The sequence below is a fragment of the Anas acuta genome, chromosome W (assembly GCF_963932015.1).
Source record: "Anas acuta chromosome W, bAnaAcu1.1, whole genome shotgun sequence".
Classification (NCBI taxonomy): Eukaryota; Metazoa; Chordata; class Aves; order Anseriformes; family Anatidae; genus Anas; species Anas acuta.
Genome location: NC_089016.1, coordinates 9713751 through 9732625, shown reverse-complemented (window position 1 = coordinate 9732625; position 18875 = coordinate 9713751). Strand labels below are relative to the sequence as shown.

Here is an 18875-nt window from a genome sequence, read left to right as displayed (position 1 = left end):
AAAGCCCCTGTTCTTGTGCATTAACCTCCTTATGTTAAACCCTCTCCTAAACCTTAACTCTGAGATCATGAAAGCCATCAGAAAGCTGATCCCAGTGAGATGACTGATATGGGGAGGTCAGGAGAAGCATGGACAGGAGAGATGTGAGATTTGGGGGAGGGAATAGGGGCTTGACCAGCAGAAATTTGGGATTTTGTAGAGGTAAGAGGGTTCAGGTTATGCTGATGCTGCTGTAATACTGACTTAAAAGAGACATATTAGGCCCTTCCCCACTTTCAACCAGTAACCTTAATTCATAAATATAAACGCTACCCCACACCCTGACAGGAATCTACTACTCTTATGCCTGACTTCAAAGTATGCACTGAAGCCAAAACTCAGCCCATAGCCTCTTGCCCTTACCTTTACTCTGTTGCTTACCTTGACCCCTGCCCTTAACACACGCTTGTAATTGCTCTATTTAACCCTAGATTTCTACGCAGACCTAAACAAAACCTTGAAACACCAAACCTACCCATCCCCTAACCACAGACCTGACACCCCAAGCAGAACATCAAACCTGGTCACAAAACAACGGATTAATCTCTGTTAATCACTCAGAAAGGTGAATCCTAGTCCCTAATCCCAAAAGTAAACATAAATCAGACAAAGCCCTCATTCCTCTGCATTAACCTTCAGACCTTCTCCTAACCCTTAACTTTGGTCATTTCGCCCCTTGGGGCAAGATAGGAATTGTGACACTTCTCTGAAGTCACATGGCATTCAAACACGGATGTGAGCAGCAGCAGGAACGTGTCACGAAAAGGGACTGGGAGGTCACTTCGGTCTGTAGCTGACAGGTCACCCTTGGCTTCTCCCTGGGATCTGGACTTTTGGGCTGACATCTGGCAGTGGCCCTGCTAGGCCAGCAGAAGGCACCTGCTTGGCATGCTGACTGGGGGATCCCCTCTGACTCCAGACCCACGAGGACCCAGGCAGAAAGAAGGCCCCCAGATGGGTTGTCCTGTCCCTTCTGCTTGAGTCCACGTCTGGACAGCAGCAGGCACAAGGCTTGGCTGTGTGTAGCCAAGAAGCTGCAAGGCCAGCAGCAGGCCCATGGCTTGGGAGATGCTGGTGAGTATCTATGATCGGACCCCAGCTTCTTTTTTCAAGGAACAGCTGGTGAGGGTTGATGAGACATTTGTGAAATGATGGAAATGCTGGGATGAGAGCAAGGTGGTGAACAGAGATGGCTGTCTGCAGACTTCCAGGAAGTAGGAAAAGGTGTGGGACAGCATTTTAAATCATGCAGAGGAGAAGGCAGAGAGTGCTGGCAAGAATGGAAGGACCCAACAGCCCTGTCCCTTTGGCTAGAGCTTATGAGAAGATGACATATAGTCATTGCAATGCAGCCTCTTTGCTTCCTTGCAACCCTGTGCAGAGGCAGGGTGGTGTCATACCAGTGTTCTTCTCATGGCATCACACTGCCCATCGCATTCCTCAGACCCCCAAGAAAAGTCCTGAGGCAGACAGGGGGATGCAGGATCTCTCCTTGCAGTGGCTGGGGTCAGGCCTTGGACCTTGTCTTCACCAAAACCAACCAGACTTTTCTCAGCACAGTGCTTTGCCTGCCTGTAACCATGGCCTCCAATTATCTGTCCTAACATGTGCCTGGGGAGGCTTTGTTAGTAACAGCCCTCAGTGGGGCCCATTAAGACTCCAAGTCACTTCAGCTTTTCCTTTTGCATTTGCTTTTTCACACAGTTGCATCATTCTCTGCTCAGTACCCAAGTTTCATTGACTCAGCACCAAAATACTCCATGGAACTCATTAAAACACAGAAACTCCTAATGAGCCATATCTCTCCCACCATTTTCTTCAAGTCTTCAATACTTGTTCAGCTAATTGTAGAGCTTTCATGTTCTAGTTAAGGGGGAAGATTTCAAAGAGCATCTAATAAAAATCTTTCTTCATTTTAAAGGTTGAATTTTGTTGTGTTTCAGTTGAGAGCATCATTCTCCTATAGGTATTGGTCTAGGTTTTGACCTTTGAAGCCCTGCTTAGGTGGGGCTAAAAAGTTTTTTTTTTTTTTTTAAACTAAAATTGTAATAAGTATTAGACCTGCTTAATAGTTACTTGTCATAATGCTGATTGCTTTAATCTCAACTCTGCTGCGCCTGCTTTGCAAATTGAGTATTATATCACATTATTTTCCGTATGTGCTCTCTGTCATGTTGTTTATCCTCTCCAGGCCCTGGTTTCAGACCATTATGGTACTGTGTGTTGTAACAGTGGCTTATGAGATGATGAAATATCTGGTCATGACTCTAACTTGGTATTTGTACTCAGTAACATCGTCGACTCAATACTTTGGAAACTGTATTTTGGAAACTATTAGCAATTATACCTGTTGCCTTTTTTCATCATGGAGTCAATCTGTGGAGGAGACAGGGGAAGATATTTTTTCTTTCTCGATCACTCTCCCTTTCTCCTTCACCACCCTCTTATCGTCCGAGCTTATTACAATAGCTCGCCAAGATATTGAATATCCTTGGAATACTCAGACCAGCATAGTCTTTTTGTTCTGCCTCCTGAATGTGCTTCAGGTTTTGCTTAAAGTTAAACAACTACTTAGGAATCTTATCCAGAGATCTGCCTGGAGGCAGTATAGTTGTGGGTGGCAGGGAGTATGGAAGGATATGGGCAGGCATCCAGAGCAGTTGGCACCTCCAGTGTTTTGCAAATTCACCCCTGAACAACTGCAAAATCCTCAAAAAATGGTAGAATGCTTGAAAAAAAGGCGTCATGATTCTGGCAGTTCCAAAGTGACTCAAATCACTGTAGTGTGCTGGGGCCTGGCTCATGCATATTGAGCTGAAATTGATACTACTATCAACTTAGCGACAGACCCTGCGGCCACTCCAGCTCCTGTGACAGATCCAACGGCCACTCCAACCCCTATGGTGGACCCTGCAGCCGCTCCAGTTCAAGCTTCTGCAGCCACTCCAGTTCCAGTTCCTGTAGCTGCTCCAGCTCCGGTTCCTGCAGCTGCTCCAGCTCCGGTTCATGCAGCTGCTCCAGCTCCTGTGGATGGGTCAGAGAAACGAGCTGTAGCAGTGCAAGTTGACCCTGTAGAGAAGGTGAAAAAATGGTATAGAGATTCAGGTCATTTAGAACGCAGAGAGTCTTCTGCCAAATCTAGGTATAGAGACTACAATGATGATGGGCCATCAAGGATTCAGGAGGAGGAAGATGAGGATGCCGAAAAATCAACAGTAACTACCCGAAGCCTAAACGAGCGTGACCTACGAGATGTGCGAAAAGATTTTGGTCGTTGTATAGGTGAGCAGCTTGTCACCTGGCTGCTCTGGTGCTGGGACACTGGAGCCAATTGTGTGGAATTAGACGGCAGGTAAGCCAGGTGGCTGGGATCCCTTGCTAGACACGCAGGCATTGACAAAACAATTGCAGATGGAGCACAATCTCACAGCCTCTGGAGGCATCTCCTCTCAGCTGTGAGGGAAAGGTATCCCTTCAAGGAAGAACTTTTATGTCTACCAGGCAAGTGGACCACTATGGAGAAAGGAATCCAGTACCTGAGGGAATTAGCCGTACGGGAAGTGATTTATGAGGATCCAGACCTCAGACAAACATCCAAAGATCCAGATGAAGTCAGGTGTATACGACCCATGTGACGGAAGTTTGTACGGAGTGAACCATCATCATATGCCAGCTCATTGGCAATAATGGCCTGGAAAGAGGATGAGGAACCCACAGTGGATGAAGCGGCTAAACAACTCCAGCAGTACGAAGAAAGTCTCTCCTCTTCCTTACAGGCCTGCGTCTCAGCTGTGGAGAAACTTTCTGAAGAGTTCCACCAACTTGAAGAGAGATTATTCTCCTCCGCACCTGTACAAAGCAGTGTCTCAACTATCAGGGGTAGACGTTCATCCACACAAGGAAGATGATATGGTGGGTACTCACTCCGTGCCACCCTGTGGTTTTACTTACGAGACCATGGAGAGGACATGAGAAAATGGGATGGAAAATCTACCGCGACCCTAGAGGCACGGGTACGTGAGTTGCAAAAGAAAACAATCAGGAAAAAGGGATTCTCCGAAAAGTTTGCTGCTCCAACTTCCAGCAGACAGTCCTTCAAACACAGAAATGAAGAAGATTCTGACCAGGATTAGGGAGGCCCTGCCTCCAGCCAGGGGGAGGAAAGGGACAATCGAGTTTATTGGACTGTGTGGATTCGATGGCCTGGCACGTCAGGCGCACAGAAGTATAAGGCTTTAGTAGACACCAGTGCACAATGTACTCTAATGCCATTGAGCTATAAAGGGCCAGAGCCCATCTGTATTTGTGGAGTGACAGGGGGATCTCAGCAGTTGACTGTATTGGAGGCTGAAGTGAGTCTGACTGGGAATGAGTGGGAAAAGCACCGCATTGTGACTGGCCCGGATGCTCCATGTATCCTTGGCATAGACTACCTTAGAAGAGGATATTGCAAGGACCCAAAAGGGTTCCGGTGGGCTTTTGGTATAGCTGCCTTAGAGACAGAGGGCATTAAACAATTATCTACCTTGCCTGGTCTCTCAGAGGACCCCTCTGTTGTGGGGTTGCTGAGGGTCGAAGAACAGCAAGTGCCAATTGCTACCACAACTGTGCACCGGCGGCAATATCGCACTAACCGAGACTCCCTGATTCCCATCCATAAGCTAATTCGTCAATTGGAGAGCCAAGGAGTGATCAGCAAGACCCATTCACCTTTCAATAGCCCCATATGGCCAGTGCGAAAGTCTAATGGCGAGTGGAGACTAACAGTGGACTATCGTGGCCTGAACGAAGTCACGCCACCACTGAGTGCTGCAGTGCCGGACATGCTGGAACTTCAGTATGAACTTGAATCGAGGGCAGCCAAGTGGTACGCCACAATTGATATCGCTAATGCATTTTTCTCCATCCCTCTAGCAGCAGAGTGCAGGCCACAATTTGCCTTCACTTGGAGGGGAGTCCAATATACTTGGAATAGGCTGCCCCAGGGGTGGAAACACAGCCCTACCATTTGCCATGGGCTGATCCAGTCTGCGCTAGAGCAGGGGGAAGCTCCTGAACACCTGCAGTACATCGATGACATTATTGTGTGGGGTGACACAGCAGAGGAAGTTTTCGAGAAAGGGAAGAAAATAGTCCAAATCCTTCTGAAAGCCGGTTTTGCCATAAAACAGAATAAAGTCAAAGGACCTGCACGAGAGATCCAGTTTTTAGGAATAAAATGGCAAGATGGACGTCGTCAAATCCCAATGGATGTGATCAACAAAATAACAGCTATGTCTCCACCAACTAACAAAAAAGAAACACAGACTTTCCTAGGTGTTGTGGGGTTTTGGAGAATGCACATCCCAAATTACAGTCTGATTGTAAACCCGCTCTACCAAGTAACCCGTAAGAAGAATGAGTTTGAATGGGGCCCTGAACAACGACAAGCCTTTGAACAAATCAAGCAGGAAATAGTCCATGCAGTAGCCCTTGGGCCAGTTCGAACAGGACCAGATGTAAAGAATGTGCTCTACACTGCAGCCGGGGAGAACGGCCCCACCTGGAGCCTCTGGCAGAAAGAACCTGGGGAAACTCGAGGTCGGCCCCTGGGGTTTTGGAGTCGGGGATACAGAGGATCTGAGGCCCGCTATACTCCAACTGAAAAGGAGATATTGGCAGCATATGAAGGAGTTCGATCTGCTTCGGAGGTGGTCGGTACTGAAGCGCAGCTCCTCCTAGCACCCCGATTGCCGGTACTAGGCTGGATGTTCAAGGGAAGGGTCCCCTCTACGCATCATGCAACTGATGTTACATGGAGCAAGTGGGTTGCACTGATTACTCAGCGGGCTCGAATAGGAAACCCCAGTCGCCCAGGAATATTGGAAGTGATCATGGACTGGCCAGAAGGCAAATACTTTGGGATATCATCAGAGGAGGAGGTGGGTCGTGCTGAAGAAGCCCCACTGTACAACCAGTTGCCAGAGAATGAAAAGAAATATGCCCTGTTCACTGATGGGTCCTGTCGTATTGTGGGGAAGCATCGGAGATGGAAGGCTGCTGTATGGAGTCCTACGCGACGAGTTGCAGAAGCTGCTGAGGGAGAAGGTGAATCGAGTCAGTTTGCAGAAGTGAAAGCCATTCAGCTGGCTTTAGACATTGCTGAACGAGAAAAATGGCCGGTTCTCTATCTCTACACCGATTCATGGATGGTAGCAAATGCCCTGTGGGTATGGTTACAGCAATGGAAGCAAAACAACTGGCAGCGTAGGGGCAAACCCATCTGGGCTGCTGCATTGTGGCAAGATATTGCTGCTCGGGTAGAGAACCTGGCTGTCAAGGTACGCCGCGTAGATGCTCATGTGCCCAAGAATCGGGCTACTGAAGAACATCAAAACAACCAGCAGGTAGATCAGGCTGCTAAGACTGAAGTAGCTCAGGTGGACTTGGATTGGCAGCATAAAGGTGAATTATTTATAGCCCGATGGGCCCATGACACCTCAGGCCATCAAGGTAGAAATGCAACATACAGATGGGCTCGTGATCGAGGGGTGGACCTGACCATGGACGCTCTAGCACAGGTTATTCATGACTGTGAAACATGTGCTGCAATCAAGCAAGCCAAACGGTCAAAGCCTCTTTGGTATGGAGGATGATGGCTGAAATATCAATATGGAGAGGTCTGGCAGATTGATTACATCACACTCCCTCAAACTCGCAATGGCAAGCGCCACGTACTTACAATGGTGGAAGCAACCACCGGATGGCTGGAAACATATCCTGTGCCTCATGCCACCGCCCGGAACACCATCCTGGGCCTTGAAAAGCAAGTCCTATGGCGACATGGCACCCCAGAAAGAATAGAATCAGACAATGGGACTCACTTCCGAAACAACCTTATAGACACTTGGGCCAAAGAACATGGTATTGAATGGGTGTATCACATCCCCTATCATGCACCAGCCTCCGGGAAAGTTGAACGATACAATGGCCTGTTAAAGACTACCTTGAAAGCAATGGGCGCTGGGACGTTCAAAAACTGGGATACGCATTTGGCAAAGGCCACCTGGTTAGTCAATACTAGGGGATCTACCAACCGAGCTGGACCTGCCCAATCCAACCTGTTACGTACTGTAGATGGGGATAAAGTTCCTGTAGTGCATGTAAAAAATATGCTGGGTAAAACAGTCTGGGCTACTCCTGCCTCAGGAAAAGGCAAACCTATTCGTGGAATTGTTTTCGCTCAGGGACCTGGATACACTTGGTGGGTGATGCAAAAGAACGGAGAGGTCCGGTGTGTACCTCAAGGAGATTTAATACTGGGTGAGAATAGCCCATGAACTGAATTGTACCATGTTAAATAGTATATTATACTGTATGTTATCACTACCATGATTACTATAGGTGACTAATTAGAATGTATGGAAAAGAGTGTAACCTGAGCATGACATAAATGGTATGGAATAAGGGGTGGATAGATGTCCTGGTTTCAGTTAGAACAGAATTAATTTTCTTCCTAGTAGCTGGTGGAATGCTGTGTTTTGGCTTAGGATGAGAAGAGTGCTGATAACACCCCGATGCTTTAATTGTTGCAGAGCAGTGCTTATACTAAGCCAAGGACATCTCAGCCTTTTGCTCTGTCCTGCCAACGGGCAGGCTGGGGGTGCAGTAAGAGCTGGGAGGGGACAGACCCGGGACAGGTGACCCAAACTAGCCAAAGGGGTATTCCATACCATCTGACGTCATGCTAAACAATATATAGGGGTGGCTAGCCGGGGGGAGGGGGCCGGACTGCTCGGGGTTAGGCTGGGCATCGGTCAGCGAGTGGTGAGCAATTGCATTGTGCATCACTTGTTTGTACATACTATTATTACTTTCCTATTATCACCATTGTATTATTATTGTTATTATTTTATTATTATTTTGTTATTATTATTTTCCTGTCTTATTAAACTGTCTTTATCTCAACTCACGGGCTTCACTTTCCATTTCTCTCCCCCGTCCCAGAGAGGGAGGGGGGAGGGTGAGCGAACGGCTGCGTGGTGTTTAGCTGCCGGCCGGGTTAAACCACGACACAGATGCACCTGCTCTGCACACAGTTTGTGAGATCCCCTCTTTCTAAGTACCTGGTAGGCCCCATAGAGGAAGAGGTCTTGAATAGGTGTTGTCATATCAGAGGTATCAGCTTTTGCCTAAACTCATCCTTCAGGCCTGCTTCTGTGGTGTTGCAGAACTGCTGGGCACATTGTGCACGGTGCTCCTACAGACGTTTCTCTCCTTCTCCATGCTGGTTCTCCAAACTTCCCCTAAGAAGATGACTGATATGGGGAAGTCAGGAGAAGCCTGGCCAACAGAGATGTGAGACTTGTGGGAGGGCAAAGGAGCGTGGACAGCAGAAGGTGATGATTTTGCAGAGGTAAGAATGTTCAGGTACTGTTGGTCCTACCATAAAACAGACTTAAAGCAGTTATGTGAGGCCATTTCCCTATTTTAACCTGTAACATTAATCCGTAAACATCAAAGCTACTTCACACACTGATAGGAATCCACTGCTCTAATGTTTGACCACAAGATCCCTTGAAGCCAAAACTAGTCCACAGCCTCATTACATCACCCATAGTCTCTTGCTCACCCTGATCCCTGCCCTTAACACTACCATTAACATGCTCTATTTAGCCCTAGACTTCTTGCAGACCTAAACAAAACCAAAGAACTTGCACATACCCTAACCACAGACCTGACACCACAAGCCAAACACCAAACCCTCCCACTAAATATTTGATTAGTCTCTATCACAGAAAGCTGAGCCCTAGTCCCTAACCTCATACATGGATGCCTAACAACAAAAGCTCTGATTCCTTTGCATTCACTTCTTCACATCCAGCCCTTTCCCTAACCCTTAACTTAAGCACTTAAGGTGCTTGGCACTTATCTCAAGCACTTAAGGTGTTTGGCTCATGATGCAGGGTAATAACCATGAGGTTGCTCTGCAGTCACATGGCATGCAAAGATGAATGTGAGGGGCCATGGATCTGATCAGCTTCTGGACAACAAGGAGGAGATGGGTGGGAATGCTCTGATGAGCTCAGCTCTGCTTCAGGATCTCCTGCCCCAGCAAGAGCAATGTGACTGTGGCAGTGACTGTGAGGTCACTTCTGTCTCTGCACTTGATAGGGCAGCAGCGGGAACGTGTCACGGAAAGGGACTGGGAGGTCACTTGTGTCTGGAGGTGGTAGGTCAGCCTTGACTTCTCCCTGGGAGCTGCACTTTTGGGCTGACATCTGGCAGTGGCCCTGCTAGGCCAGCAGAAGGCACCTGCTTGGCATGCTGACTGGGGGATCCCCTCTGCCTCCAGACCGAGGAGGACCCAGGCAGAAAGAAGGCCCCCACATGGGTTGTCCTGTCCCTTCTGCTTGAGTCCATGAGTGGGCAGCAGCAGGCACAAGGCTTGGCTGTGTCTCCACAAGAAGCTGCAAAGCCAGCAGCAGGCCCCTGGCTTGGAAGCTGCTGCTGAGGTGACTTGTGTCTGGTTGGCTGAGAGGCTGAAAGGAGCCTGCTGGGTTGGGATGCCTACTTCAGGAGTGGTTTCCACTCTGAGGGAGCTTCCTTTGGTAGTAGGAAAGAGCAGAAGAAAAAACTTCCACAAAGTACACCTTGGAAGTTAAGCATTGGCCACAAGGAGGAAGAAATGTCCCTCAAAGTACATTGCTGTGGTGCCAGAGGTCACCCTCTGATTAGACCGTCTCTTTGTGTTTCAAGGAACATCTGGTGAGGGCTGACGAGACATCAGTGAAAGCAAGGGATGAACGCAAGATGGTGAACAGAGATGGGTGTCTGAAGACTTCAAGGAAATAGGTCAGACTGTGGCACATGATAGGAAAGCCTGCAGAGGGGAAGACAGAGGGTACTGGTAGAAATGGTAGGCCCAACAGCCCTGAAATTTCTGTCCTCTTGCCTAGAGCTTATGAGGAAATATATTTTATTCATTGTGATGAGGCCTCATCGATTCCTTGCAACCCTGTGCAGCACCTTGGAGTTGTGACACCAGTGTTGTTCTCATGGCATCACACTGCCCACCACATCCCACAGACCCCAGGAAAAGCCTTGAGCCAGATGTGGGGGTGCAGGGTCTCCTCTCACAGTTCTAGGGGTCAGGCATTTGCTCTTCTTCTTCACTAAAACAAACCAAAATTTTTCTCAGCACAGTGCTTTGCCTGTCTGTAACCATGGCCTCCAATTATCTGCCCTAACAAGTCCCTGGGGAGCCTTTGTTAGTAACAGCCCTCAGTGGGGCTCGTTAATACTCCAAGTCACTTCAACTTTTACTCCTGACTTTACTTGCTTAAACAGTTACATCACTCTCTTCTCAGTACCTGAGCTTCATAGACTGAGCACCAAAATACACCATGGAACTCATTAAAATGAAGAAACTCCTAACATCTCTTTGATATTTGTCTTCAAGCCTTCACGCCTTGTGCAGCTAATTGCAGAGCTTGCAAGATGTAATTAAGGAAGAAGATTTCAAAGAGCAACCACTAAAAATATTTTCTTGTTTCAAAGGCTGAATTTTGCTGCATTTCAGTTTTGAACCTCATTCTCCTATTGCTATTGATCCAGGGTGACTTCTTTGGAGACCTTCATCGGGGGGAAGAGCAGAGTGTGCTGGTCTGACAGCTCCACTGCCAGCAGTGGTCTTTGTCCCTGTAACTGCATCCCAGCCCAGCACATGAAACCCTTTCTAAGATAAGTCAGGGTGTGTTCAGAAAATAATAAACTAAACTAAACTAAACTAAACTAAACTAAATGAAACTAAACTAAACTAAAATAGATAGATAAGATAAGATAAGATAAGATAAGATAAGATAAGATAAGATAAGATAAGATAAGATAGAAATGACCATTGGATCCTGAGAAATTCAGCCTGAATCTCAGTAGACACCTGGACATCCATGGACTCTCTTGGATCATCTGTGGAAAACTCAGGGTGAAAAATAAATACATCTTTATTGGCTGTAGCTGTACCCATGAGCCTGGACTAAATTGGCGAAATTGTCCCCTTCCAGACACAGAAACCTATATTGAGTAGAGTGAAAAGACCTGCCCAGTCAATAGAGTAGGGCAAAGTCCTACTTCCTGTGCTGTAGATGAAGAAGGCAAAAAGAATTGCATTGTGCCTGACACTACTCTGGGACGTGTAACCCAGGTCAGGCAACTTTACTGTTGGGAATTGGCATAATTGTTTGATCTAAGCTTGCTTTAAGCAACCAGGGGTAGGCCTTAGAAATCTCAGGGCCTGCTGTAGCTGAGCAAACCAAGCCGCCAGAGTAACTGTGAGAAGCTCCCACGGCAATGACTCCCACATCACCCAATTAAGGAACTCAGAAAATATTGTTATCAGCAGCTGGCCTCAAGGACTAGGTCTACGTGACTGTTAAGCACAAAGGGGGTTGTTTTCCTAACTTCTAATCAAAAGGTGATGTTATTTTCTTAACGGTTTGTCTGTGTGCTTTTGACCAATAATCTTGTGTGAAACACTGTCCATCCCTGTAAAATTCACTATAAATTCGGGTTATTCGGGCAATAAAATGGAGAAACATGATCTGACTCTGCTGGTGTCTGTCGTGTTTTGTCTGTGCTTCGCAACACTTTACCTTAGTGCTGACATCACTAAACTACTCTCCCAAGCTCTACATCTACACCTTGGCTCTCCAGTCGATGACCCATCTCATGGATGCCAATCAGGGAGTCTTGGTTAGCGTGACACTGCCTCAGGTTCTCCACCATGGTAGCCATTGGCACCTGCTGTTCTTCAGCCCTCGGCAAACCCACAACAGAAGGATTCTGTGGAAGGCCAAGCACAGTAGACAACTGATTCATGTCCTTTGTCTCCAAGGTAGCTATGCCAAAGTCCCACCGGTGGTGCCCTCTTGGAACTCTGAATTCCCTCTCCTGAAGCAGTCTATGCCGAGGATGCACATAGCCTCTGGTCCAATCCCAATGGGGTGCTTTTGCCATTCCTTCCCTCTTAGACTCACTTCAGCCTCCAGTGCAGTTAACTATTGGGATGCCCCTGTCACTCCAGTGTCGCGTTAAAGGGGTGTAGCTGATTAACCGTTACGGGCCCGGTTGGATTCAGAGTACTGAACCAGTCGGACATTCACCAAAAACACATTAACGGTCTGGGGGTCCGTTCGGACATTCACCAAAAACGTAATAACCGCCTGGGGGTCCGCTCAGACATTCACCAAAAACGTATTAACCACCTGGGGGTCCATTCAGACATTCACCAAAAATGCGTTAACCGTCTGGGGGTCTGGTTAGATTCAGAACACTGAACTATCACGGATAACCACCCTCACCCTAGTTGCATTAATGAGAGCTATCACAATGTAATCAAGTATGGTTTATTACAGCAACAGATAATCAGGTTCTTTTGGATTGCCGGCGATAGTGACTGTCTGCAAAAGCAAGCTAGTATGCATGAAATACACAGGTGTTATAGGTGTTACAGATGTGACAGGTGTTATAGGTGTTACAGATGTTACACAGGTGTCGTAGGTGTTACAGATGTTATAGATGTTATAGATGTTACAGATGTTACAGATGTTATAGGTGTTATAGGTGTTACAGGTGTTACAGCTGCGCAGCCTAGAAATAAACGCGTTAAAAGGATCAAAGACTCTATACAGATTTATAAGCAAATATTCAGATCTCACCCAAAGGCGTCCCAATGGGGGGGGAAGAGAGGCTCAGCCCGTTGACTGATCCCAGGAGTCAGGAGGTCCTAAGGATGCTGTATTTCCTCGGGATGGTATCTCCCCTGAAGGTGGTATCTTCCCTAACATCCTCTCTCTCTTGGGCCAATTTATATTATTTTCTATCTTTTAGGTGGAGCTTGAGTGGCTCTAGTCAAGCATATCTTAGTTATGATTGGTGTAAAGTTTTCCCGTCTTTGTTTAAAGTAATAGGCTCCGAGAAATTCAGAGCGCATGCTCAGTGAGGGGTGGTCGCACCTTGGAGGCGAGTAGCTTTTGGGATGGAGGTGTGTTTTGGTATTATAACGATGTTATAATGAGCAAAAAGTACACTAGGGTACAGCATTTGTCAAAACATGACAGGTCTTTGGCTTAGGGTGGCAAAAAGTGCAGCTTTGTGCACAAGAACAATCGAGGCCCCACCTGATTACAGAGCCTAGCTGTGGTGTCTCCACTCCACTCTACGCTCCGTGGTGTTCCTTAGAGCTAGCACACCAAGTTTCCCCAGTGCGATAGCATCTAAGGTTGGGAGCCTAGGGAATGCTCGGATAATGCAGTTATGCCCTACCCTGAAAGCCTCTTCAATGCTGTACCTTTTCCTTAGAAGTGTGAATGTTAGTTTTATTTTCCTAGTTACTTCAGGCATTTACACCACATAATCCACCCCGTGACTATAGTCACTCAAGCTTCACGACAGTTGGAATATGTCAGGGACATCACATACATTCTCGGATTGAGGTTTACCGAGTGTATGTACATTGTGTAGGGATGCTAAACGTTTCATCATAAACCAGAGTTTAACATACAAACTGATTGTCAGTATAAAACATAACACAGTGAGTATTAGCAGAACAATAACAGGGTGAAGCATCTTGTTGAAGATTCCCTTGGCAGCTGGCAACCATCCAAACAAATTGTCCCACCAACGGTGTCTCTCATCTCTCTTCACTCTTTCCATCACTCGATGTATTTCTTGTGCATCATGATGGACAGTAATCAGAGTCTTTTGTCCATTTTCTCGGACTTGAGTCATCAGCTGCTTCAGGTCCTCATGTACCAGCAATTTCTTCACCAAGGTGAGGTTCATTCCAATAGGAGTAGGCAGCAGCTCATGAAGCAGAATACAATTAGATGCAATAAGTTGATAAGAAGTGACAGGAACTGAGTAATTAAAATCACATCCTAGAATTTTGGTAAAATTGCAAACACAAACATTAGAGTGATTACTGGTATCTACCACTGTATTATCTACGACTATAGAATCACAATGAGTTCTCATACAAACACAACCTTTCCCAATATATATAAGTACAGTTTCAAGGGTTTCATTAGGATGTATCTCAAAGTGGCAAATATTTTGCTCAGTGTCAAGACAAATGTCTTGAGATTCCAGCGTATTACTTTATGCATTTACATCAATTGTTTGCCACTTTCCTCCCTTTTGATGGGCCCATACTTTATGCTCTTTAGGATAAAGTATAGTTCCATTATGATTGAGTCCTAATGCAATGATTGGATATACATTGTATATGGTGGCATTACTTATAGTAAGTATAAAGGCAACAATTTTATCATTTTCTGCATAATGGGTAAAGTTGACTAATTGCCACCAAGCTTGAAACTCTTTTTCAAATTCTGAAGCATTATCCCAAATCAATTTTCGAATTTCAGTGGGCAAAGTTTTTCCTTCTCCCTCTCTAATAATAGCTGCTGCTACAGATTGTATCCATAACTGCGCTTGGATACAGCTCAAGGCAAGGGAGGTATTGCCTTGGGTTTTTCCAAGGGCATTTACAATTAATTGATGATCATTTTCCTCAATTTGTTCCCAATGGGGCAAAACATCTGATAGAAGCCATTGATTTGCTCCTAAAGCCAATAAGGATGATTTTATTGGTTGTTCCAGTTTCCTTAGGTCATCTGTAGTAGCAGTTATTCTACTCATTAAGACCTCAGCATCAATGTTATTTAATATACCTAATCCTGTCCCTAATAACCCAGTTGCATCCCGTGGCACGCGCTGAGATTGTTTTAGAATGTGCAGCGCTAGCTCTACCCTTTTTAGGGACCAACTAGGGTTAAAGAGAATTTGTTGTTGTCCCACATTTTGTGTTGTCCCACAACCGGCCCTAAAATGGAGCCTTGAGGGACCCCACTAGTGACCGCCCGCCAGCCTGACGCAGCCCCATTCACCATAACCCTTTGGGCCCTGCCCGTTAGCCAATTGCTCACCCATCGTATGATGTTTTTATTTAGCTGTATGGTGGACATTTTGTCCAGTAGGATCCTATGGGAAACCGTGTCAAAAGCCTTGCTGAAGTCCAAAAAAATCACATCAGCTGGTTTCCCTTGGTCCACCATACGGGTGATCTTATCATAAAAGGAAATGAGGTTAGTTAGGCAGGACCTACCCTTCACAAACCCATGCTGGCTGGGACCAATGACTGCTTTGTCCCCCAGGTGCGCCTCAAGAAGTTTGAGAACCATCTTCTCCATGATTTTACCAGGCACTGACGTGAGACTGACAGGCCTGTAATTGCTTTCTGACCCTTCTTGAAAATCGGCACAACATTTGCCAGCTTCCAGTCTACCGGGACCTCTCCAGACTCCCAGGATTGTTGAAAAATAATTGAGAGAGGTTCCGCAATGACATCCGCCAGCTCTTTCAACACCCAGGGATGAATCCCATCCGGACCCATGGACTTGTAGGGATCCAGGTGGAGTAGCAAATCCCACACACGTTCAGGGTCGGTTGGGAGTTTGTCATCCCCACCGTCCCGGTCCTCCAGCTCAGGGCACCCTGGGTCCCGAAGCCCATCATCGGCATTGAAGACAGAGGCAAGGAAGGCGTTAAGCGTCTCTGCTTTGCCTATGTCATTGTCTGTGAGGAGACCTTCCCTATCAAGGAGCGGCCCTATGTATTCTATATAGGATGCAGTTCCAGACAAAATAACAGCATACATGAGAAGGAAGAACAGAAAAAGTGGAATCCGGCAGCCTCCAATCCCCTACCCTTCAGTTATTCTGTGCTGTATCTCCATTCAACTAGTTCCTCCTGTATTAATCAAACTGTATTTTTCAAACTCTGTATTATACTAGTTCCTCCTGTATTATTCAAACTGAAGAGCCCAGTCCTGCACCAGAGGAAGAGAAACCCCACACATCAGGGCAGCCTGGGACCCTGCCGAGTGAGCAGGGCCCAGGAGGAGGAGGGCCTGGGCACCATGAGGGATGCCATACGAGCAGTGGTGCCTCCTCACCAGGAACCAGGGCAGCTTCCTACAGAGCTGCCTTATGAGGAGCATGGACACCAAGAAGATCTGAGTTATCAGACTCAGTTCATATTCAGTGAGACAACCCCCAGAAATTGTATACAGGTACAGGGAAAGAGGTACATGTCTGGGATTCGCTAGTGCAGCCAGGTGTGGAGAGGATCAAGCGCTGCGGCAAGACTCAAAGTCCAAAAGGGACCCAGGTCTTTGTGCCCAAGGCTATGGCTGTTGTCTCTGCCACTGAGGCCTATGAGGAGACAGCTTACCATTAAAACACCAGGGCCTCATTGGCTCCTCGCCCACAACCATGAGCCAGTCAAGGGTTGTACCATTCTCCTGCACTTGGCAATGCACATCCCCATCTCCTACTGCCCCACGAAGAGTCCTGAGCAAGGTGTGAAGAGAAAGGATCTCCCTTCCTTGAGTAGGGAGTCCAGGCCTGGCCCTTGTGCTTGGTGACACACATCCAGTTTTCCTACACGTCAGTGTCACCTTTACATTGCTTTTGTCTCCTTGTCCTCACTGCCTCCAGGGTTCTGCTCTAACGAGCTCCAAGGGAGGCTGTGTCAGTGCTGGCCCTCAGGGGGACACTGCAGGAAACTTGCCTCTGACTTGGACCTCTGGAGAGATGTCTTCAATTGTCTCTGAGTGCCTGAGGTTCGTGGGCTCATCAGCCAAGTCCCCAGAGGGGTGATTCCTGTGCCTTGGGCTGGTGCTGTGCTGCTAAGCTGGGCCGGTCTTGTGGGACAGAGAGAGCTCGTGGCAAGAGGGCCCTGGTGCAGAGAGCCAGCTGTGCCCAAGAGCAGCTCCTCTGCACAGCGCAGCAGGGCTGGGGGCACTGCCTGCAGAGACAGAGTGCTTAAAGGCAGGCAGAAGTGGCAGGATGCACAGAGCTCACTGGGGGAGAACACTTCCCAGCCCTGAACCCGGTAAGTCTCTGGCTGGAGGGCATTGTAGCTTTTGGTCATGGAGGAATGAGAAGCTGGGAGTGCATGAAGGGCTGCCCAGGGTTGTGGTGCTGAGCACGATCCCTGCACTCATCCTGCCCAGGGAGCCCAGGTGCTTGGGCAAAGGAAGAGCAATGCAGGGGCTGCCTGCAAAGAGAAGGCACTTTCTGCACTCTCTGCCTGCCTCTTCCTGCTCTGATTGTGGCGCAGACTCTATGTTAATGGGGTAGTTGGAATTGCATGGGTGACTGAGTTTCCTATTGCATTGAACTGAGACACAAACAGGTTAGTGATGAACCTCAGAATATCCCTTCTACTCTCTCTGCTTACAGACTGCACCAGGGCTTTTCTGAGCTGTTCTTTAGGATGTGCAGGCAGGGGATGTGGTTTTTCAGCACAACCTCTGTGTGCATCCATCCCCCAGATGAGTGCTGCAAGCTGCCAGTAGCTGGGAACGAGGGGATGGACAGAACAGCCCTCCTGGATGTGACCTCTGGTTAAGATGTGCCTCCACAGCGACATTAACCATTGCAGTGGAGCAGAGGTTTCCCACGGGGGGCTGAAGGGCAGAGGTGGCTGCTGTGTACAGGACACTCAGCAAGCATGAAGCAGGGCTTCAGACAAGGAGATAGACAAAGGTCCTCTTGGAAACGGGGAATGTAAGGCTTTAACTGGGAATTTTAGTCAGAGACTTTATTCATAACAGTCTATACATATATATTTCTTTCTCATTTCGAAGGTTCTATGTCCACAGTCAGCAAATGCCCAACATCAGCTCAGTGAGTGAGTTCCTCCTGCTGGCATTCGCAGACACGCGCGAGCTGCAGCTCCTGCACTTCGCGCTCTTCCTGGGCATCTACCTGGCTGCCCTCCTGGGCAACGGCCTCATCCTCAGCGCCGTAGCCTGCCACCACCGCCTCCACACCCCCATGTACTTCTTCCTCCTCAACCTCGCCATCCTCGATGTGGGATCTATCTCCACCACTCTGCCCAAAGCCATGGCCAATGCCCTCTGGGACACCAGGGCCATCTCCTATCAAGGCTGTGCTGCTCAGGTCTTTTTCTTTCTCTTCTGCATATCAGCAGAGTATTATAACCTTACTATCATGGCCTATGACCGCTACGTTGCCATCTGCAAGCCCCTGCACTACGGGAGCCTCCTGGGCAGCAGAGCTTGTGCCCAGATGGCAGCAGCTGCCTGGGGCAGTGGCTTTCTCATTGCTGTCCTGCACACGGCCTGTACATTTTCCTTGCCCCTCTGCCAAGGCAATGAGCTTAATCAGTTCTTCTGTGAACTTCCTCAAATCCTCCAGCTGTCCTGTTCAAAGTCGTTCCTCAGGGAGTTTGGGCTTATTTTACTTAGTGTCTTTCTAGCATTCACTTGTTTTATTTTCATTGTTCTGTCCTATGTGCAGATTTTTAGGGTGGTGCTGAGGATGCCCTCTGAACAGGGCCGGCACAAAGCCTTTTCCACGTGCCTCCCTCACCTGGCCGTGGTCTCTCTGTTTATCAGCACTGCCATGTTTGCCTACCTGAAGCCGCCCTCTATCTCCTCCCAGTCCCTGGACCTCGTGGTTGCAGTTCTATATTCTGTGGTTCCTTCAGCCATGAACCCCCTCATCTACAGCATGAGGAACCAGGAGCTCAAGAATGCCTTGCAGAAACTCTTTGGATACATGCTTCTTCATCTTAATAATGGACCAAAGTCCTAACAGAACTCAAAGTTTTTCTGACGATATGTTACAACAGTCTTTTCTTATTATTTTCCTCTTATATCATTTTCTGAAACTTAAGATTATCATATATTAATGATATTCTAAGTTTCCTATCTGTTAATTATTTCATTTTATTCTTGACCAAGTGTGCCATGTAGCTACAGAACT

At 47.5% G+C, this 18875-nt stretch overlaps 1 protein-coding gene across 1 annotated transcript; it reads left to right on the top strand.

Annotated features, from left to right (window-relative positions):
- The first annotated feature begins 17921 nt into the window (after window positions 1-17921).
- LOC137846860 (olfactory receptor 14A16-like) lies at window positions 17922-18704 on the top strand. The gene has a single exon (XM_068664969.1). The coding sequence runs from the start codon at window positions 17922-17924 to the stop codon at window positions 18702-18704; it is 783 nt and encodes a 260-aa protein (XP_068521070.1).
- Window positions 18705-18875: the final 171 nt, after the last annotated feature.